Source organism: Poromitra crassiceps (genome assembly GCF_964638095.1).
Source record: "Poromitra crassiceps genome assembly, chromosome: 7".
Classification (NCBI taxonomy): domain Eukaryota; kingdom Metazoa; phylum Chordata; class Actinopteri; order Beryciformes; family Melamphaidae; genus Poromitra; species Poromitra crassiceps.
This window is the reverse complement of record NC_139628.1, coordinates 57192446-57212772: the sequence shown is the minus strand read 5'-3', so window position 1 is coordinate 57212772 and position 20327 is coordinate 57192446. Positions and strand designations below refer to the sequence as shown.

Sequence of the window (20327 nt, the reverse complement as noted above, 5' to 3'; positions counted from 1 at the left end):
TAGCCTGTAAATCTAATCCATCAAATATACTGTATGTGCTCAACAAGAGTCAACTTTAAACAGAAAGATTTACACAATGCCACTGCTTAACCCCAATCCTCACCATGTCAGCCTCTGATGTCACTTTATTTAAAACACTGATGCAAGGATCTGATGTCATGACGTATACGTATCTTATGCAACAATTACATGTATTTTCTGTGCCTGCTGTCATACATATTAAAAATATGTCTCGGTCAAACTAAACATTTTGTGAGGGCTTCCAATAAAGAGGAAGGAAGCAGCGATTGTCTAAACTCATAGAAGGAGAAGTTGGACAAACTCACGCTGGCGTGAAACGTCATTTCTTTCTCAGCTCTCTGTCTGTCTCTTCCTGCACAGAGGTTATAAGCTCACTCTGTAGGAAGTGGAACAGTCAGTCAGAAGCAGAGAGACAGAGTGGAGCTGAGCTGGATGTGAGGATGGGGTGCACCTGGCTCTGTGCTGGGCTCCTGTTATTCTGTGAGTACAACATACTGACTTTCTGTCTTCCAATGCTGCAGAATAATGACAATGTTGTGGTGAACAGAACACAGCATCAGTGGTTTGTCTCATGTCTTTGTCACTGACAGTTTGAATAGAGCACAGTCTGGTGGCTGTAATCAATATGTTTCTATTTATTGATGAAAGTCAAGCTGTTTGAACTTTGTTGATTGTTATTTTGACAGTTTGATAGTGTCTGATGAGGTTTCAATCTTTATTTTAGTGATGAGTACACTCCTCTACCAAGGACACGCTCAAGGTGATGACAGAACTTTCTCTATTCTCTTTATCTATTCATTCACTCAACATTAATCTCTACTCTATTGTTCTGTATGGCTTCCTCTTCCTATCTGAAAATGTTTACATGCATATCACTGTATGTTTCTGCACAATTTATTTGTCACATTGTATATCGCTCAAAACAAAACTATTTCCAGTATTTCGTTTATCTTCTAATAGTGTAGTGCTGTATGTGTTTGTGTTGTTCTAATAGTGTAGTGCTGTATGTGTTTGTGTTGTTCTAATAGTGTAGTGCTGTATGTGTTTGTGTTGTTATAATAGTGTAGTGCTGTATGTGTTTGTGGTGTTCTAATAGTGTAGTGCTGTATGTGTTTGTGTTGTTATAATAGTGTAGTACTGTATGTGTTTGTGTTGTTCTAATAGTGTAGTGCTGTATGTGTTTGTGTTGTTCTAATAGTGTAGTGCTGTATGTGTTTGTGTTGTTATAATAGTGTAGTACTGTATGTGTTTGTGTTGTTCTAATAGTGTAGTGCTGTATGTGTTTGTGTTGTTCTAATTGTGTAGTGCTGTATGTGTTTGTGTTGTTCTAATAGTGTAGTACTGTATGTGTTTGTGTTGTTATAATAGTGTAGTGCTGTATGTGTTTGTGTTGTTCTAATAGTGTAGTGCTGTATGTGTTTGTGTTGTTCTAATAGTGTAGTGCTGTATGTGTTTGTGTTGTTATAATAGTGTAGTGCTGTATGTGTTTGTGTTGTTATAATAGTGTAGTACTGTATGTGTTTGTGTTGTTCTAATAGTGTAGTGCTGTATGTGTTTGTGTTGTTCTAATTGTGTAGTGCTGTATGTGTTTGTGTTGTTCTAATAGTGTAGTGCTGTATGTGTTTGTGTTGTTATAATAGTGTAGTGCTGTATGTGTTTGTGTTGTTCTAATAGTGTAGTGCTGTATGTGTTTGTGTTGTTATAATAGTGTAGTACTGTATGTGTTTGTGTTGTTCTAATAGTGTAGTGCTGTATGTGTTTGTGTTGTTCTAATAGTGTAGTGCTGTATGTGTTTGTGTTGTTATAATAGTGTAGTGCTGTATGTGTTTGTGTTGTTATAATAGTGTAGTACTGTATGTGTTTGTGTTGTTCTAATAGTGTAGTGCTGTATGTGTTTGTGTTGTTCTAATAGTGTAGTGCTGTATGTGTTTGTGTTGTTCTAATAGTGTAGTGCTGTATGTGTTTGTGTTGTTCTAATAGTGTAGTGCTGTATGTGTTTGTGTTGTTCTAATAGTGTAGTGCTGTATGTGTTTGTGTTGTTCTAATAGTGTAGTGCTGTATGTGTTTGTGTTGGGAGAACAGATGCTGAGCTGACCCTTGAACCCGACCGCTCCCCTGTATTTAGTGGAGAGTCTGTTACCTTCATATGTGACATGAAGGAAGGAGATGAGACTGACTGGGATTACAGAATCGACAAGGATGGTGGAGAGGTTTTCTCCTACTCTGAGCATAAACGCCGCACACTACAACCTATAAAAACAGACGACAGTGGTGAATATCAGTGTATTGGTTCTCTCAGACGTGACAGAACCCAAAAAGAAAGGAAGAGTAATAAAGTCACTCTGACTGTATCAGGTAAGTCATCAAACTTATTATCACCATCTTGTTTACCTTCACCTATAGCACTTATTTATGAGTCATTAAGGATGTTGTTCAACCCATGGAGTTACAGTATGATAATACCCTGTTTGCTACTGTGCTTTTATGATGTATAAAAATATACATGTAATTATGATTTTAATCTTTATAGTATAAGATTTATTTTAGATTCAGACCCCTCAATGCTAACTAGAGTTGCTAGCTGTAGACCTATTATATAGGCTACCACTCTTCAACTGAAAATGTGTGTTTAGTAAAGGTATAAGCAGTGTAAAGGGTTATAACCATCACACATAACCATGAGGGAGAAGAGGACAAAAAAAAGATAAGAATTCAGCACAGAGTTGATTTCTTACCATGAAGAGATTCACATATTTATACAATAAGTTGACTTGCGCAACAAATTATGTGTGCAGTCTTCTGTTATGTGAACTCAGACTGTATGGGGAAATTAACTTATACAGTATTTCTAAAGTCGGCTTATCATTAATTTGATGGAAATTCGAAAAATCGGTAAATTAATTCTTATAAAGAAAATAATATGTATCTGATTTCTTTCAAATGTCCTGAGTGCATTATGTCATATGCTGCCACATATCCTGCTCATCATGCAGTATGTGATGATGTGACTGAGCTGACTGACTGAAACAGGCTCCTCTCCTCCTGTATAGATGGTAATGTGCTCCTGGACAGTCCTGCTTCTGCTGTGTTTGTGGGAGAGTCAGTGACTCTGCGCTGTCGGCATCGTGTTCAGGGAAATACGAACAGAGTCAGTTTCTACAGAGATGGATCACTCGTTCAAATGGACACAAACCATCCTTCAATCAAAATATTTGAAACAACCAATGACATGACCATTAATCCAGTATCAAAGACAGATGAGGGATCCTACAAGTGTAAATTTGGTGAGCAGGCCGGTGCAGAATCCAAAGAGAGGGAACTGAAAGTGGAAGGTAAGATGCTGTCATACTAGAGCTAGAAAACTGAAATCATCAAGAATTCAAACTCCTTAAAAGAACTGGTCCTTGCTCACTGTGCAATATAAATATAAATGCAAATTATCTGAAGAGGTGGTCAGATCAGGTCAACTGGATGATGTAGGGTAGGCTAATAAATATCTGATCATGGGCTACATACTGCTCAATCTGGGAACCCAGAGTCTATCAGTCAGACTCTGAGTGCCTAGATGCCTCCTGCTCTGACCTATGAAGTCTAAATATAGAAGAAATAACTCTCTCTGGTAGATAACATACAATAAGACACAAGAAATAATGGGTGGCACTGTCTTTCCAGAGACACTTGTACTCCTGTTTAAATCTTTTTCAAAATGTTCTACTTGACTCATAAGAATGACTTCAGCTGGATCTGCCACTTCTACCATTTAGAGGTGCAGCCTAGATGTTTCTATATGGTCACAGTTCATTAAAAGCTGACCAGATCCAGTTACTATATTTTTAGTTTAGTTTTATTTATTTGCACACATTAAATACCCCAGCAAACATTTCAACTGTCTATCAGAGGTCTAATCAGTGTTGGGCCTGGCGGGTTGATACAACGGCGATCTGATTTCAAAGTCTTTTCTGGGTCAGAAATTGCTAAAATGTCTGGTCACCCTACGTTAGCCCCTTAGCAAGCGACCATATCCAAACTCTAATCCCAAACAAGGCCAGTGCCTAAACCCAACCCCCTAACTCCCCTGTGCCTCACCCCAACCCCAAGGTGTCACTTGACCTTTGCAGCAAAGGCTGTGCCTCAACCCAACCATGTGCGTCCGTGTGCGCGCCTCAAGGCGTGTGACAGAGCGATGTTTGACGCATTCAATTGGAATGAGAATGTGCAGTACAGGATCAATTAATGCATCATACTCAGAATGTAAGCTCAGCTGTTTAAAGGGATAGTTAGGTTTGTTTGAAGTGGGGTCCTATCAGCTAGTTCGATACACTAACTGAAGTACAGTGGTCTGGACGCTGGACGCAGCGTGTTACGAGACCCGGTACTCGGAGCAGCAGCCAAACCAGCTTTTTCTCTGTAAGTACGGGGGGTCAACAACTAAAACGTAATTTAGCCACCTAAAACAACGCCCACCTAAACAAATCGATATCTGTGTACATGTACGCTCTATTTTGACAATTTTCAGCGCTTTACTTTTCCACCAAACAGCAGTTTCATTCGGCACTGCTTTTTCTCCCAACCGTACAACTACCGTATTCCTCCGCTAAAAGCCTGCACAGAGCACAGAGCCGCGGTTTACAAAACAGGAAGGCTTAGAAGAGAGATAAAACACTGACTTACTTTAGAGACAACAAGTCACCTGGCCTCTCTGGTCTGGGACGTTTTCCACAATTTATCCTGGGAATGGTGAAAAAGGTCTGCAGGGCACCCCGGCATTTAGGCAGCATATCCTCGTATCTGTCTCGCCGCGCCGCCTGTTCACTCTCTGTAAAAGTTCCTCTTCTGTATATTACTCTCTCTGGTTCATAATTGTATCCTCTTGTCACCAAGGTGAATGGCATATCGTCCTCGCTATCAAAATCACTCATATTTTTAGTTCGTGTAGTCATTTTAAAGGCCAGTTCACACTGTGAACTGGCCTTTAAAATGACTACACAGAATGAATACCAGAGCCCTTTAAGTGAAAGGAAGATTTCAGTTTTGTAAAGCCACAGGACCACCCCACCCAAATGTTTGTCACACAAATAAGATTTTGATGTTCACATTATGAAAATATTTAACTTACTTTATGTAATGAATTATTTATTTGGACAGTGTACTTTTAAAATTCTAAGATTTTGAGTCGAGTCTGAAGTCATTTTGTACATCATGCGACTTGAGTGCAAGTGAAAAACTTGGTTGCCATGTCTGGTGTAGTCAAAGTGATGACACATATATATACATATATAGATACACACATGCTGTGTTTGTCATCAAGTGACTTTACTTGTAAAATGTTTTCCTTCTAAACCAAACAACAGTTCCACCAAAGGCCAAACTGAGTGCTGACACAACAGTCATACCAGTAGGGGGCAGTGTGACGCTGACCTGCTCTGTGGAGGGCTCTTCTGGCTGGAAATACTACTGGTTCAGACAAACCACAGGCTCTTACACACAGATCATGAAGGATGGTGCAGCCATTCTAACCACAGCTATCTCAGTCTCAGAGGGAGGAGTCTACAGCTGCAGAGGGGGGAGAGGAGACCCGGTTTACGCCACACATGACAGTGATGAAATCACTATAACCAAACTAGGTGAGTTTGTTTTGGAATAAAACAACATGCATTCATGATTACAAAATGTGTTCTGTTGATTTTATATTTCTATTCGTATCATAATTGTGTATTTTTGGTGTGAACAGTTGCAAACAAGGCTGTTGTGACCCTGCAGCCCAACTGGCCTCAGATATACAGAGGAGAGAGCATCACTCTCACATGTGAGATCCAGGGAGGAGGAGACACTGACTGGGAGTATGAATGGAGAACAAGCAGCTCAAACAAACCTGAGAAACAAGCTGTGTATCAGATTGACAGAGCTTTTGTGTATCACAGTGGAGACTACTCATGTAAGGCCAGACAGAGAAGTGACCTATATTCTTCTACTGAGTGGAGTCACCCCACCACATTGACAGTATCATGTAAGTCAGATCATCTTTCATTCATAATAAATATGTCACTATGTCACATGTGTTTATGTTTTCATCTATCTACACGTCCAAACAAGACAATAGTAAACATGTTGTCCCTCATGAATAATGCAGTCCCCTCAGGACCAATCAGGAACTAATAGTCACCTTGTGGTTTCTTCTTGTGGGGAAATAAGGAAAAAAGGAAGGTCCACACACTGAAGCTCTGTTTACCTTTTATTAAGCCATCCAACAGAAATGTGTGACGTTTCGAGCGACTGCTCAGACATAAAAATCATATAAAGACACCATGTTATGTTAACATGGTGTTAACATAACATGTTAACACCATGTTATGTTAACATGGTGTCTTTGTATGATTTTTATGTCTGACACACATTATTGTTGAAGGCCTTAATAAAAAGGTAAACGGAGCTTCAGAGTGTGGACCTTCCTTTTTTCATTATTGTAGAGCTTTTTGGTTCCTGCACCTGCTTGACATTTTTTGGATGTGCGCAACCGCTTCAATTACTTTATTGTGGAGGAAAGAAATAACTGAAGAGGAACCGTCATTCAGTGGACTGCACCTTTTGAAATGCATGCATGCATGCATTTATTTATTTATTTAATCATGTAATTGTTAATGCCCTCTTTGAGGCAATCAGTGTGGTCTGTGATAAAAAAAAAAAAGGATGAGTCATCAAATTCGACTCATTGAGTAATTTAGTAATGATAAATAAGATAAGTTAATGAGGTGGCTTATGACATCTTGCCGCAGGCCAGGGACGACAGTTGAAAATAACAAAACAAATATTTTGTTCACTCTAATCTTAACAGCACAACCTAAGCCTAAATTGAGTGCATAATGAATAGCTGTGTTTGTCTTAATATAGTGAATTTACATTTAAAATGTTTTTCTTCTAAACCAAACCGCAGATAAACCAAAGGCCACACTGAGTGCTGACACAACAGTCATACCAGTAGGGGGCAGTGTGACGCTGACCTGCTCTGTGGAGGGCTCTTCTGACTGGGAATACTACTGGTTCAGACAAACCACAGGCCCTTACACACTGATCATGCAGGATGGTGCAGTCGTTCTAAACAGAGTTATCAATGTCTCAGAGGGAGGAGTCTACATGTGCAGAGGAGGGAGAGGACAGCAGGTTTACTTCACACAGGACAGTGATGTCATCACTATAACCAAACTAGGTGAGTTTGTTGCTGGACGGAACCAACCAGTCTACAAGGCTTTGTGTGAAGGAAGGAAGGCAGCTCTGTAGGACAAACCAGTGGCAACATGAGTAGCAGAATGCTCTCACACACACACACACACACACACACACACACACACACACACACACACACACACACACACACACACACACACACACACACACACACACACACACACACACACACACACACACACACACACACACACACACACAGGAGCAAGAGAGAGAGAGGAGAGGGGGAGTGACCTATAGTCTTGTTTTGGAATAAAACATGCATTCATGATTACAGTAGTATTAAGAAAGCTATTATTTTTTTTGTCCTGTTCATTTTATATTTCTATTTGTATCATAATTGTGGATTCTTGATATCAACAGTTGCAAACAAGGCTGTTGTGACCCTGCAACCCAACTGGCCTCAGATATACAGTGGAGAGAGCATCACTCTCACATGTGAGATCCAGGGAGGAGGAGACACTGACTGGGAGTATGAATGGAAAACAAACAGCTCAATCAAACCTCCAAAACAAAGTGAATACAGGATTAGCTTTGTTTATACAGACCACAGTGGAGACTATGAGTGTAAGGGCAGACAGAGAGGACAGCAGTCTTCAACAGAGTGGAGCAGTGTCGTCAAACTGACAGTATCACGTAAGTCAGATTATCTTTCACTCAAGCATTGCATTTAATACACCAACAAGAGGCTACCGTAAATTCCGGACTATAAGCCGCACCGGTGTATAAGCCGCACCTGCAAAGTTGACTATTTTTTACATATATAAGCCGCACCGGACTATAAGCCGCGGGTGTTTTAACTCATTGAGTGCCAGCCACTTTTGGAGAACGGACGCTCCCAGTGCCAGAGTTTCAGAGCTTTTTTCAGTGATTTCTCGAGGCCCACAGAATATTGTGTGATATTACTATGTAAACAATGAACACGCAAAAAGAACAATGAGACTCTTTTCTATCATCAGCAAGAACAGGTTTATTGATATCATTTTCCGTTCTTTAGTTATCAGCCGGAGAAGATAGCTTGATTTAACAAAAAAGAGCAGTTTTTTTCTAGAAGCTGAGATAATGGCCCTTTTGTGAAATTAAACATTTCAAACACATCACTGACTCTGAAGCTAATTTTCTGATGTAGTCACACCTCAAAAATAATTTTCTTCAATAAAACAGTGAAGGCCAGGGAATTTTGTTTGGCAGAATAATATTTTTAGCTGCAACCAGCAGCGCTGGCCCCTGCGTGCGCTGCTGGTTGCAGCTTCTTTGCTTTCTTGATTTGCTGCTGGTGGGCATCGGATATTCTGGCTTGCGTTTGCCAACCCTGTCCTGCTGCCTGGGTCTGTCTGGGTCAGTGTTGTGTGCTGCTCTGCGTGAACCCCCCCCCCCCCCCCCCCCCCGCCCCGCCCCGCCCCGCCCCGCCCCGCCTCAACTGCACACTCCTCCTGTATGGGAGGTGGCTCTCTGCTGAATTTGCTCTGCACTGTGAAGGGTGCGCGACATCCAGCTTTTTTACAGCCTTCCGCGTGTGCTTGTCACCGGCTCCTATGCTTCCAGTTGAGAATAATAACTCCACGGCTGATCATGCGAATGGGCTGTCGCAGCGGACATGCAGGAGCTCAATTGTGGGAGCAGATTGGCTGCTGCGGGCACATCTAACGTTAAAACGCTTCATGCATATCGATGCATACGGATGCGATGCGATTTCCGTTTCCCCAACGACTTATTCTCTGTTTTTCTCTGCCTTTCTGTTAACCTGGAGAGCACTGTCGCCACCTAAGGGTTCTGTAAAATAGGTTATAGACCTCCAATAGCTACAATAGTTGTACAGGAAATGCGGAAGGCTTTGATCGACGTCCCACCGTCAAAAAACGCATTGGACGTCGAAAGACGTCCGTGGCACTCTACGTCACTATTTAATTGGACGTCGAAAGACGTCCATGGCACTCAATGAGTTAATGGTATTTTTTTTATTTTTTTTATTGTGTTTTAATGTTTAATTACCATATGTAAGGGTTCATGCACAGAGGGGATTGTCGGGAAAGAGATGGCTGTTTGAGGAAGCTCCCATTTATTAACATTTCAACAAAACAACATAACACAACACCACCTGTGTTGTTTTTTACAGTGCACACAGTGTCATACAGTGTCATACAGTGTCATACAGTGTGGTGAAAAGAGGGCAAGAGAGGAAATTAAAACAGAAGTGGATTTATAGTTAGAAAGAGTGCTAAAAAAGAGAGATTTTTTTTTTTTTTTTTTTTTTGAAAAAATCCATAGATAAGCCGCACCGTTATATAAGCCGCAGGGGCCAAAAAAGCCCAAAAAACGGGGAAAAAGGTGCGGCTTATAGTCCGGAATTTACGGTATATTCATGTCATGTTTTAATTCTGAGAAAACTTCTTTCCAACAGATAAACCCACACCTGTCCTCACAGTCTCTCCTGAGTGGCTGAGTCCTGGAGCCTCAGTAACTCTGAGCTGTGAGGTTGAAGCTTCATCTGCAGGATGGAGGTTCTACTGGTACAAGGCTGTTCCCAAACTACCAGACAACTCCTACACCTATGAGCTGCTGCCTGGTAGCAACAATGGCACTGCAGAGGGTTCCTACATCCTTCATGGACCCACACACACAGGAGGATATATGTGTAGAGCTGAGAGAGGAGAACCTGTCTATTACACTGATGACAGTCAACCTAAGTTTATCTGGTCTGGAGGTGAGTGTGATTCATTCATTCACAGTGTGTACTGTATAAATCATACACTGGTTACTTATAGGTTAGGAGGTTACTATAGGTATGGTACCAATGAAATGTTAAAAAAAATGTTTTACTGTTTGAAAAGCCAGCAATAGGAAAACAATTTACAAAATTGAAATAATTTAATAGCTTTTCTTTTTTGGCATAATCGACCCAAATACTTCATCCTGTCTACTAGATGTTTCATAGACGGTTTATCAAGATGAGTGACGTGTCAGTGTGCTTTTGTCTAACTGAGGGGGAGGTAGGCAGGAGTCGGTACCATGGTCAAGAGTACACTCTACTGCCTCATAGTTTCATATTCTTCAAATATGTCATAATATATCTGCTGTCAGTTTGACCTCTGATTGTGTTTTGTCTTTCAGATGGAGGCTCATCAGCTTCTGTCACAGTGAGTCCCAACAGAACGCAGCACTTCACCTTTGAGTCTGTCTCTCTGAGCTGTGAGGGAAACTCTACTGAGTGGACAGTGAAGAGGTTTAATGAGAGAGGATACCTGACACACTGTTCATCTTACTGGGGCTCAATGACTGGATCCAAATGCAACATCATCAACAGCTGGTCTGTTATTGCAGTGTTCTGGTGTGAGTCTGGATCAGGAGAGTTCAGCAACGCAGTCAACATCACTCTACACTGTATGTTGTTCTACATTACATTAAGTCATTCAACATTTCATTATATTTTCCTGGTAAAATCCTAACATGTGGACATGTTTCCTAAGAGTTACATGCCTTTGTATTCATTAAGAAATCTTTCAGCAAAGGTCTTAATGTAGCTTTAATACAACTTGAATGATGTTCCATAATGAATGTTATTGTCTATGATCTTTTGTAAGATTATGTCTCTAACTTGCAATGGATATCTCAGTTTGGACTGAAACTCTTCATATTTAATTAACTCTTTCACAGCTGGACGTCTTCTCCTGCTGAGTCCTGTTCATCCTGTGACTGAGGGAGATTCTGTCACTCTTGGCTGTAAAACCAGAACAGAATCATTACTTTCTAATGTGGATTTCTATCAAAATGACCAACTGATCCAAAATGACACCAGAGGGGAGATGACTATCCATGCTGTGTCTCAGTCACACCAAGGCTTCTACAAGTGTAAACACTCTGGATACCCTGGAACAGAATCACCACGGAGCTGGATGGCAGTCAAAGGTGAGTAGAATTAAAACAGATTCTTCTTTGTTTTCTTTTTCACTTTGTTACAATCAGAGATGGAACAAGTAGTGATGTTTTTTTTTACTCACGTAAAAGTACAAATACTCTAACTGTAAAGTTTATGTTTATGTTTATGTTTATGTTTATGTTTATGTTTATTTGCACATTAAAGGAAAACAGAAACAAAATAAAAAATGTTTACAACATTGGAGAAAAAAACATGTGCAGGTGAGATAGAAACCCACTACGGGTTTATATAAAGATCTCACCTCAAGAGAAAAACATAATAATACAAGTTACTCAATTAACATTGAACAAACATTAACAAAGTTAATGACCTAGTGTGGACTAAGAGAACTTCACATCTTGTAAATACATATTTATCTTTTAGGTAATGTCTCATGTTACAATGTATCAATACTCCTACATCAAAAACTAAAATAGGAGCAAATTCTTAGAAATTACTCAGAAGCCTAAAATACAGATTTTTAGTAGTTTAGTTTATGTAGTTTAGTATTAAAAAAGAAACCATGAAATACATTAATTGAAATTACACAGTCAGGGTAATTTCAATGACTTAATATTCCTGCGTTCAATGTTAGACAGATGTGGATGTGATAAAAAGCTTTTAAGAGTTGAATCAAAACAGACACACACACACACACACACACACACACACACACACACACACACACACACACACACACACACACACACACACACACACACACACACACACACACACACACATACATATCATATATCACACATACTGTATATCACTTTAAAATAAGTCAGTGTTGATATAGTGACATCACAGGTGTGTTTATTAATTATACCTCTCTAGTTCTAGTTGCAGTGACCACTCCTTCAAGCTCTTCATTTCCTGTGTGGTTGATCATTGTACTGGTTGCTGTCATGTTACTGATCATCCTCCTGCTGCTGCTGTGGCTCATCTGCAGAAAGTCCAAGGGTGAGACTTTCTCCTGCATATTAGAGGGAGGATTACACTGTGACTATTCAATTATGATATAATCATGATATAGTTATACTGTATAATAATAATTATATAATTGATTTAAATTTATTAAATCACTGAGCAACTCTCCCTCATGTCATGACACTGAATAACAGAGGAGCCGTTTGTAAAGCAACACTATTTAACAACACATGTGTTTTCCACAGGTCCATGTTGTGGCAGGTAAGTACAGCATCAATTCTCTCATCTTAACCATAACAGTCATAACTTCCATGTTATTTACTATATTTACTACATTTATTAGACCCATCGAGTCTCAGAGCAACAACCAGAGCTCCACTACACACCAGAGAGATGATCAAGTGAACGGACGGACTCCACTCCAGGGTCAGTCAAAAATTGCTTTTAAAAATTAATCATAAATCCTAACACTAACATGTCTAAGAATCACTTTCTAATCAATTGAGATTCAGATTCATTAAGATTAGAACTTTGTTGATCCATCATTAAAGCAATCACTCAATTAGAGACAGTCGAACAGTCAACCAATTAGGTTGAGGGTTAGATCATTAGTTTATATAACCATCTGTTCTATGACACAACATTGCACCTCACAGATGACCATGTATGATCATGATCATGTAATATTATGATGAGGAACATAATCACTTTTTCATAAACTGAACTAAACCAAAACCATTACTTTACAATGTTGCCTCTACAGTATGAAAATACTCTTAATGCCATTTATTCACCCGGGTCTTGACTCTTGACTAACAAAAATGTGTTACGAACATCTAAAACAATCAACAGCTCTAACATACTGAGCATACTGGTATTTTAGAACACATGCGGTTTAAGTTGGTATCATAGAATGAATGTGATACATTTGACCATGCCTTTATTTTTTACTGACCTGTAGGTGATGCTGGTGGAGACACTGACAAAGGTACAGTATTTACTTTATGATTATGGAGCAGCTGGAAATGCTAGAATCACTTAAATTAATATGAATAACTGACTGATTGAAATTCCAGTAAGTCGAAAAATCTACATTTCAGCTGGTCCTTCAGGTGAATCCAGTGACGTCACCTATTCTTCGATTGAGCTCAAAAAAGTTCACAAGAAAAGTGAGTACACATGTAAACCTTTATTTATTTGACCTTTATTTAACCAGGTAAAATCACTTGAGAAACCATTCTCATTTACATTTACTAAACATGAAATGATAAGACTAGCCAGCAATGCAGAAATATAAAAAAGAAGTAGATGTTTTTAAAAAATCTATTAATTCTGCTCATCCTGAACAGAGAAGCATGTGGATCCAGCGGAGGACACAGTGTATTCTGATGTGAAGATAGGATCAACCTCAGGTAAAATCACTGATTCATAATCATCACTAACCTTTCATAATCATCACTAACCTTTCAGACACAAACTCATTAACAGAAACTCTTTACTGAAACTGTATCACAGCATCATTACTGATGATACAGATGTAATCCTGGGTCAGAGTGCAGTTCACCTCAGTCACTTTGGCTGTTTGCTTTTGGCTCACATGCAGAGTCTTTTACCCAATGCCCAGATCATTCTAATGAGACAATTAAAATACTCCCAAGGTGTCAGATACATTTGAGCCAATCCAGTATAAATAAAGAGTTTTTACATTTGTTTATGTTTTGTATGCATAATTGTATCCATGGGTGTAATCCAAATGTTGCATAAATGCAGTTGATCATGTCTGCTTTACAAATGATTTGTGAAATGTGTCCTCTGTTCTAGATGACCCAGATATGACCTATGCCCAGGTTCACCACCAGGATAAACGTAAAGCCAAGGGTAAGAAAGGTGAGTAAATCCTACAGTATATCCACCTGCAGTCTGTAGTGTTAGCGTGCCGTGCAACATATTACAGTTTTACATGACTTCTACTTCAGTGTATGTTTCCCCTCCACATATATGACCCTGCCATGTTTGTGAAATACCTGTTTACCAACACTTGTGGTAACCAGGGAGCTATAGTAGTGATCATCCATGTTGTCTTCTGCATTTTATTTTCATGTATGACTTGGAGAAAACTAATCATACATGTATCCAGTATGCAACAGAGTAACACTCCTCCTGTCCGTGTATATATTCATCATATCAATATTCAGAAGATAAAAAGATGATATCTAAAAGACAAATAAATCAGAAAAATTGCAAGTGCAGTCCAATATACAGGACTGCACATACTTACATAAGAAACATTTGTAAGACAATTTTTTGTATATAATCTTTGCATATTGTTGCAATAAAAGTGATTCTGATTCATTGGTAACTGTTGTAAGTATGAGTACTATGGGTGTTTTCACCAGTTGAGTACATTGTCATTGTAAAAGCAGAGCCATGTCATACTGGCGATCTTTATCAGCTGCAGTACTTTACTGAGATACAGATTAAAACTGAGTATTTGGAGACAGAATCAAAATACTGTAGGTCTATTTAACATTTTAATTGGATTGTTTTGTGCTCCACAGCATCATCAACTCCTGCGGAAGATCAAGATACGATTTATTCTGATGTCAAACCGGGAACAAGTCTTGGTAATTTAAATCTGTTTATTTTAATCATACTAAATATAGAGCTGCCATATCATAGACACATTTTTACTTGTTTTTTTATGCTGAATTCTACAGATAGTTAAACAGGTTACAATTTAATGTTTAATGTCAGACAGCACTCATTTATCTTCAATAACAGTATATAATATATCTTTGAGGTTGAGTTTTTAAACTGTTTGCTCTGTTTTTGTTCCAGATCCATAAAGAGACGTGCACCAGAGAGAGAGAGAGAGAGAGAGAGAGAGAGAGAGAGAGCGAGAGGGATGACAAGAAAACATGGAACAGAGAATGCATTCGTACTTACCAGACCATCAGTATCATTTTAGCCATGCCTTTTAAACTGTATCACCTTTCTGAGCATAAGTTTATCCGTAGCCTGGGGCATGCTATATTGTACTGTATATAGGTATCTCTACTATTCAAATATCACATGTACAATCATGTTGTACAGATTATTTTGATAGCAGGCAGGTGATGTAGTTGAATGAAGTTGAATTACACCTGTAAGTGTGTTGTTCGCAGGACCACTGCCACTGTTAGAGTTTATATTTTGCATATCTCCCAACTCTTGGGGGGTTGGAGAAGTGGAGTGAATTAGACTCAAACACTCAATTTGATCAGTTTTGACAGAAATCACAAGCTGTGGCAATAATGGTATATGAATTTATTGTACTCGTTTGTTGTGGGTTTATTATTGTTTATGCTAAGTTAGAAATAACCTGCTACTGCATAGATCATTGTATATAGGCTGATGTGGTGGTTAACCCTGCTTGCCTGTGGTCATAAAAGCTGAAAATCCCAAAAGCTGTCCTCCTGCGGCTGCAGGAGAGTGCTGGTTTGCACATGGGGACTGCTGCCGGTTCCGACAGCCCACTGTTCCCAAACCATAATAGTCTGAAAAATGTCCACCATATTGGACCGAAATCCCAGCTGGTTCTCCTGGAGGTGGTTGGGTTGACTGAGGTTAGGGATAGAGCAAGCCACGCTCAAGGCATGGAGTTTTATGACTGATGGGTTTCTGAGAATCTATTGGATCTTCTTAGTGGGATGGGACACCACACTTTGTGATTTAGGACGTGTATTTTTCCTATAATGCTGCTTTAAGTCAGCGTCTTATTCCATAAGCTGAGGAATGTCCAGAATTTATTTTTCATATGTAATGAACTGAAATGATGCATTTTTGAGTTTCCCTCTGTCCTTTTAAAACTGTATATACTATAGATAGATAGATAGATGCGTGCATACAATACATACATAGATACATACATACATACTTTACAATACATACATACATACTTTACAATACATACATACATACAGTACATACTTTATTTATCCTTGAGTGAAATGTAACCATTTATTTTATTTTATATTATATTTTAAAGCTTGATCTTTTGTTTATGCAACAATAAATATTTAATGTCTTGAGCAAGCTGTCAGTTGTGTTTTAATTATTGAAAAATATTGTACAATTTTCTCCTCATAACGGTAGTCTCTTTTTGGCCAGCGCAAGCAGGCCCTATATGTGGCTTTGTCCAGTCCAATGTGCGTGAAGGCTTTATCACGCTGGCCATATGCTAGGTTCTGACCTAGCCTTGGTCTGTAAAGCCTGCATTATGTATTGACCAATCAAGTAGCCTGGATGTGAATGTGAGGCAAGGTGTTGATGGAAAAGAGCTAAAGCGTTTTCAGTCTCCCCCTGGGTAAATAAAAGGTAATACAGTAAAATTTTAAATTGTATCAGTCACAGGCTGTATTTAAACACCATTTTTACTGGAAATATCAACATGAATGAGCTCTCTAGCCAGTGTTGATTTGTAAACGAAATTCAGAGGTTTTCCTTCTATCCACTTGGTGGTGCTGCTGTGTAGTTTTTGATGCTTTTTGCATTCAGTTACTATTGGGACTACTAGTGCGAGCTCAGGGTCTCTCTGTGCCATATGATATACTATGGATGATCAAATATCAATTCATTTGTGTCTCGCATACAAAATGTTTTTGAAGATGATGTTTAAATATCCAGGATGCTATTTATCCATGCAAGAAGAAAATGTGTGAACTATTTTTTTCAATGCAACTACAGTAACTGTATCATTCAATGTTGAGTTTTTTTTTTTTTTTTAGAGAATAATACTAATCCACTGTGGGATTTACTGTCATTTCATGTCAGAACCTTTTTGGCAGATTAGTCTCCATTTTTTAAAATGACATGTCATTGCAAAATAGAGATCCTCTTTTGGACCTTCAGATTTGAAGGGTGTGTCCATAAACATGCTGATTCTTTTCTGGGTCCATCTTGATTCAATGACCAGCGATATTTCTTCTGCCATTTAGCCTACTTCATGCACCCAGTATCACTTCCCCTTTCAACACTGGGTGGTAACAGACAGTACAGGAGGACACAAAACACTGGCTGGTAACAGACAGTACAGGAGGACACAAAACACTGGCTGGTAACAGACAGTACAGGGCAGCGTTTCATCAAGATTGTTTTATAGTGCTTTTATCAAGCAAAAGACATGTAGTGATGTAGAAAATACAGCATGAAACCCTTTCAGCAGTGGGGCCTCTGAAGTGCAGTATCAAACCAAGTATCAAACCATATCAAATGTGAGAAGAAAAAACATTGTGTGTTTTATTCTGTTGGATGATCATATCTGACTCCGGAAGGAAATAGAAAGGAAACAAGTTTACATCTAGATCGACACTAACTGACATCTAGATAGACACTAACTGACATCGCTCCAAAAATAGCAATATGCCCCAAATTCACATCAAAACCTGCCAACAACAGTCTGTCCTCAATGTTCTATCCCAGGGTCAAAGTGACTAAAGTGAGGCAACATGGCACAAGTCATATTCCTGGAGAACTGGAGGGTAGGTTCATTTATGCCAGGAATAGAATAAACAGTGTTTCCCAAACTTTTTGCCAGGCAGCTGGCTGCCGGCCTAGACCTAGACCTGACCTAGACCTAGACCTGGCTCTGTCTGAAGGTCAGGCAGCTGGCTGCCGGCCTAGACCTGGCTCTGTCTGAAGGTCGGGATTAAGGCTGAGTGACTCACAACCCAGAGTTCTCAGTTTCAGCCTGACGGGACCCGACCGACCAGCCCGATGGACTCGGACCGGCCTCAGGCTGACAATTTCTGTGAATGAGTCGGGCCGGGTCGGGCTGAGCAAAAAGAGGAAAGAAAAGTATGTTACAGTCGGCCAGATTGATACTCTCTTTATTCCCTCTCTCTCTTCCAGGCTAATGTGGTCACGCACTATCCGATTGCAATCTGATCACAGAAAATGCATGTTAGTGCCATGGTGTAAATGCATGTTAGTGCCATGGTGTGAATGCATGTTAGTGACATGGTGTAAATGCATGTTAGTGACATGGTGTAAATGCATGTTAGTGACATTGTGTAAATGCATGTTAGTGCCATGGTGTAAATGCATGTTAGTACCATGGTGTAAATGCATGTTAGTGCCATGGTGTGAATGCATGTTAGTGCCATGGTGTAAATGCATGTTAGTGCCATGGTGTGAATGCATGTTAGTGACATGGTGTAAATGCATGTTAGTGACATGGTGTGAATGCATGTTAAGGCCATGGTGTAAATGCATGTTAGTGCCATGGTGTAAATACATGTTAGTGACATGGTGTAAATGCATGTTAGTGCCATGGTGTAAATGCATGTTAGTGACATGGTGTAAATACATGTTAGTGACATGGTGTAAATGCATGTTAGTGCCATGGTGTAAATGCATGTTAGTGACATGGTGTAAATGCATGTTAGTGACATGGTGTAAATACATGTTAGTGACATGGTGTAAATGCATGTTAGTGCCATGGTGTGAATGCATGTTAGTGATATGGTGTGAATGCATGTTAGTACCATGGTGTAAATGCATGTTAGTGACATGGTGTGAATACATGTTAGTGCCATGGTGTAAATGCATGTTAGTGACATGGTGTAAATACATGTTAGTGCCATGGTGTGAATGCATGTTAGTGCCATGGTGTAAATGCATGTTAGTGCCATGGTGTGAATGCATGTTAGTACCATGGTGTGAATGCATGTTAGTACCATGGTGTAAATGCATGTTAGTGACATGGTGTAAATGCATGTTAGTGACATGGTGTAAATGCATGTTAGTGACATGGTGTGAATGCATGTTAGTGACATGGTGTAAATGCATGTTAGTGACATGGTGTAAATGCATGTTAGTGACATGGTGTGAATGCATGTTAGTGACATGGTGTAAATGCATGTTAGTGACATGGTGTGAATGCATGTTAGTGCCATGGTGTAAATGCATGTTAGTGACATGGTGTAAATGCATGTTAGTGACATGGTGTAAATGCATGTTAGTGACATGGTGTAAATACATGTTAGTGACATGGTGTAAATGCATGTTAGTGACATGGTGTAAATACATGTTAGTGACATGGTGTGAATGCATGTTAGTGACATGGTGTAAATGCATGTTAGTGACATGGTGTGAATGCATGTTAGTGCCATGGTGTAAATGCATGTTAGTGACATGGTGTAAATGCATGTTAGTGACATGGTGTAAATACATGTTAGTGACATGGTGTGAATGCATGTTAGTGCCATGGTGTAAATGCATGTTAGTGACATGGTGTAAATACATGTTAGTGACATGGTGTAAATGCATGTTAGTGACATGGTGTAAATGCATGTTAGTGACATGGTGTGAATGCATGTTAGTGACATGGTGTAAATGCATGTTAGTGACATGGTGTAAATACATGTTAGTGCCATGGTGTGAATGCATGTTAGTGCCATGGTGTAAATGCATGTTAGTGCCATGGTGTAAGTGACCTCACTGTTGTTTCAGTGTCATGCTGTGGGTTTCTTTAGTAGCAGCAAACAGACCATCACCTCTTCTCTGGAAATCAAGCTGCGTAGCATTATGCAACACGTACACAGGCCACTGCAGGAGTCTGTGTGGGCAGAAACACTGCTATCTGTCATATGGACATAATGGCTGATTTCTCTCCAAATTCACCACTGCCATAGATAGGCCTAAATAAGATGAACCTTTAATGATTCAATTGGGATAGGCTTCCAGTGACTTTTTTATTGTATTTATTTATTTATTTATTATTTTCACCCCATTTTCTCCCCCAATTGTACTTGGCCAATTTCCCCCCTGCTGCCCTGCGGTCGCTGCTCCACCCCCTCTGCCGATCTGGGGAGAGCTGTAGAGACTATAGCACCTATGCTTCCTTCCTCCGACACATGCGCAGTTGCCAGCCGCTTCTTTAGCTCAACAGTAAATGCTGCGATGAAAATGCAAGCTTGACTTATAAGGCCTTATCACAGAATGTTGATGTCAAGTTTATTTATATAGCAATGCAGCATAAACACTTATGAAAGCGAGACTAGTGATGGTTAGCCTGCAACCACAGGGTCTGCGGCTCACACTTAGTCATTGCTGGAAACCAGGCTGAGCACTGCCTGTGGGAAATGTAACGTTCAGAGCAGAACAGGTTGAGGTCTCAATGGAAAAAAGACCCTCTTTCACTGCAACGTCAACGTTTGTTGTTGTTTGTTTACAT

At 39.6% G+C, this 20327-nt stretch overlaps 2 protein-coding genes across 3 annotated transcripts; both read left to right on the top strand.

Moving 5' to 3' along the window:
* Nucleotides 1-436: 436 nt before the first annotated feature.
* Nucleotides 437-7296, top strand: LOC310779733 (Fc receptor-like protein 5; the record flags this gene model as incomplete). Its single annotated transcript, XM_083640226.1, has 6 exons — nucleotides 437-501; nucleotides 746-781; nucleotides 2104-2376; nucleotides 3072-3353; nucleotides 5373-5645; nucleotides 6953-7296. Exons 1-6 carry the CDS (start codon nucleotides 462-464, stop codon nucleotides 7294-7296), a joined length of 1248 nt encoding a protein of 415 aa, XP_083496352.1. The 5' UTR covers nucleotides 437-461.
* A 3209-nt stretch (nucleotides 7297-10505) lies between these two features.
* Nucleotides 10506-16152, top strand: LOC310779274 (uncharacterized protein). 2 transcript variants are annotated; one of them, XM_083639795.1, is made up of 11 exons: nucleotides 10506-10644; nucleotides 10918-11169; nucleotides 12020-12145; nucleotides 12358-12373; nucleotides 12456-12538; nucleotides 13074-13100; nucleotides 13225-13281; nucleotides 13462-13524; nucleotides 13934-13999; nucleotides 14671-14736; nucleotides 14951-16152. In XM_083639795.1, the coding sequence occupies exons 1-11, from the start codon at nucleotides 10536-10538 to the stop codon at nucleotides 14956-14958; spliced, it is 873 nt and encodes a 290-aa protein (XP_083495921.1). In that variant the 5' UTR covers nucleotides 10506-10535; the 3' UTR covers nucleotides 14959-16152. The 2 variants fall into 2 exon arrangements, with proteins under 2 accessions (XP_083495921.1, XP_083495920.1); XM_083639794.1 differs by having other exon boundaries at nucleotides 13213-13281.
* The last annotated feature ends 4175 nt before the right edge of the window (nucleotides 16153-20327 follow it).

What these genes read in the sequence shown, in the direction of transcription:
- LOC310779274 (XM_083639794.1), top strand. Translation starts at nt 10,536, where the DNA reads ATGACTGGATCCAAATGCAACATCATCAACAGCTGGTCTGTTATTGCA. An exon ending in CAAAAAAGTTCACAAGAAAA is followed by an intron (nt 13,282 to 13,461) that starts GTGAGTACACAT and finishes CATCCTGAACAG; the next exon opens with AGAAGCATGTGGATCCAGCG. An exon ending in TAAAGCCAAGGGTAAGAAAG is followed by an intron (nt 14,000 to 14,670) that starts GTGAGTAAATCC and finishes TGTGCTCCACAG; the next exon opens with CATCATCAACTCCTGCGGAA.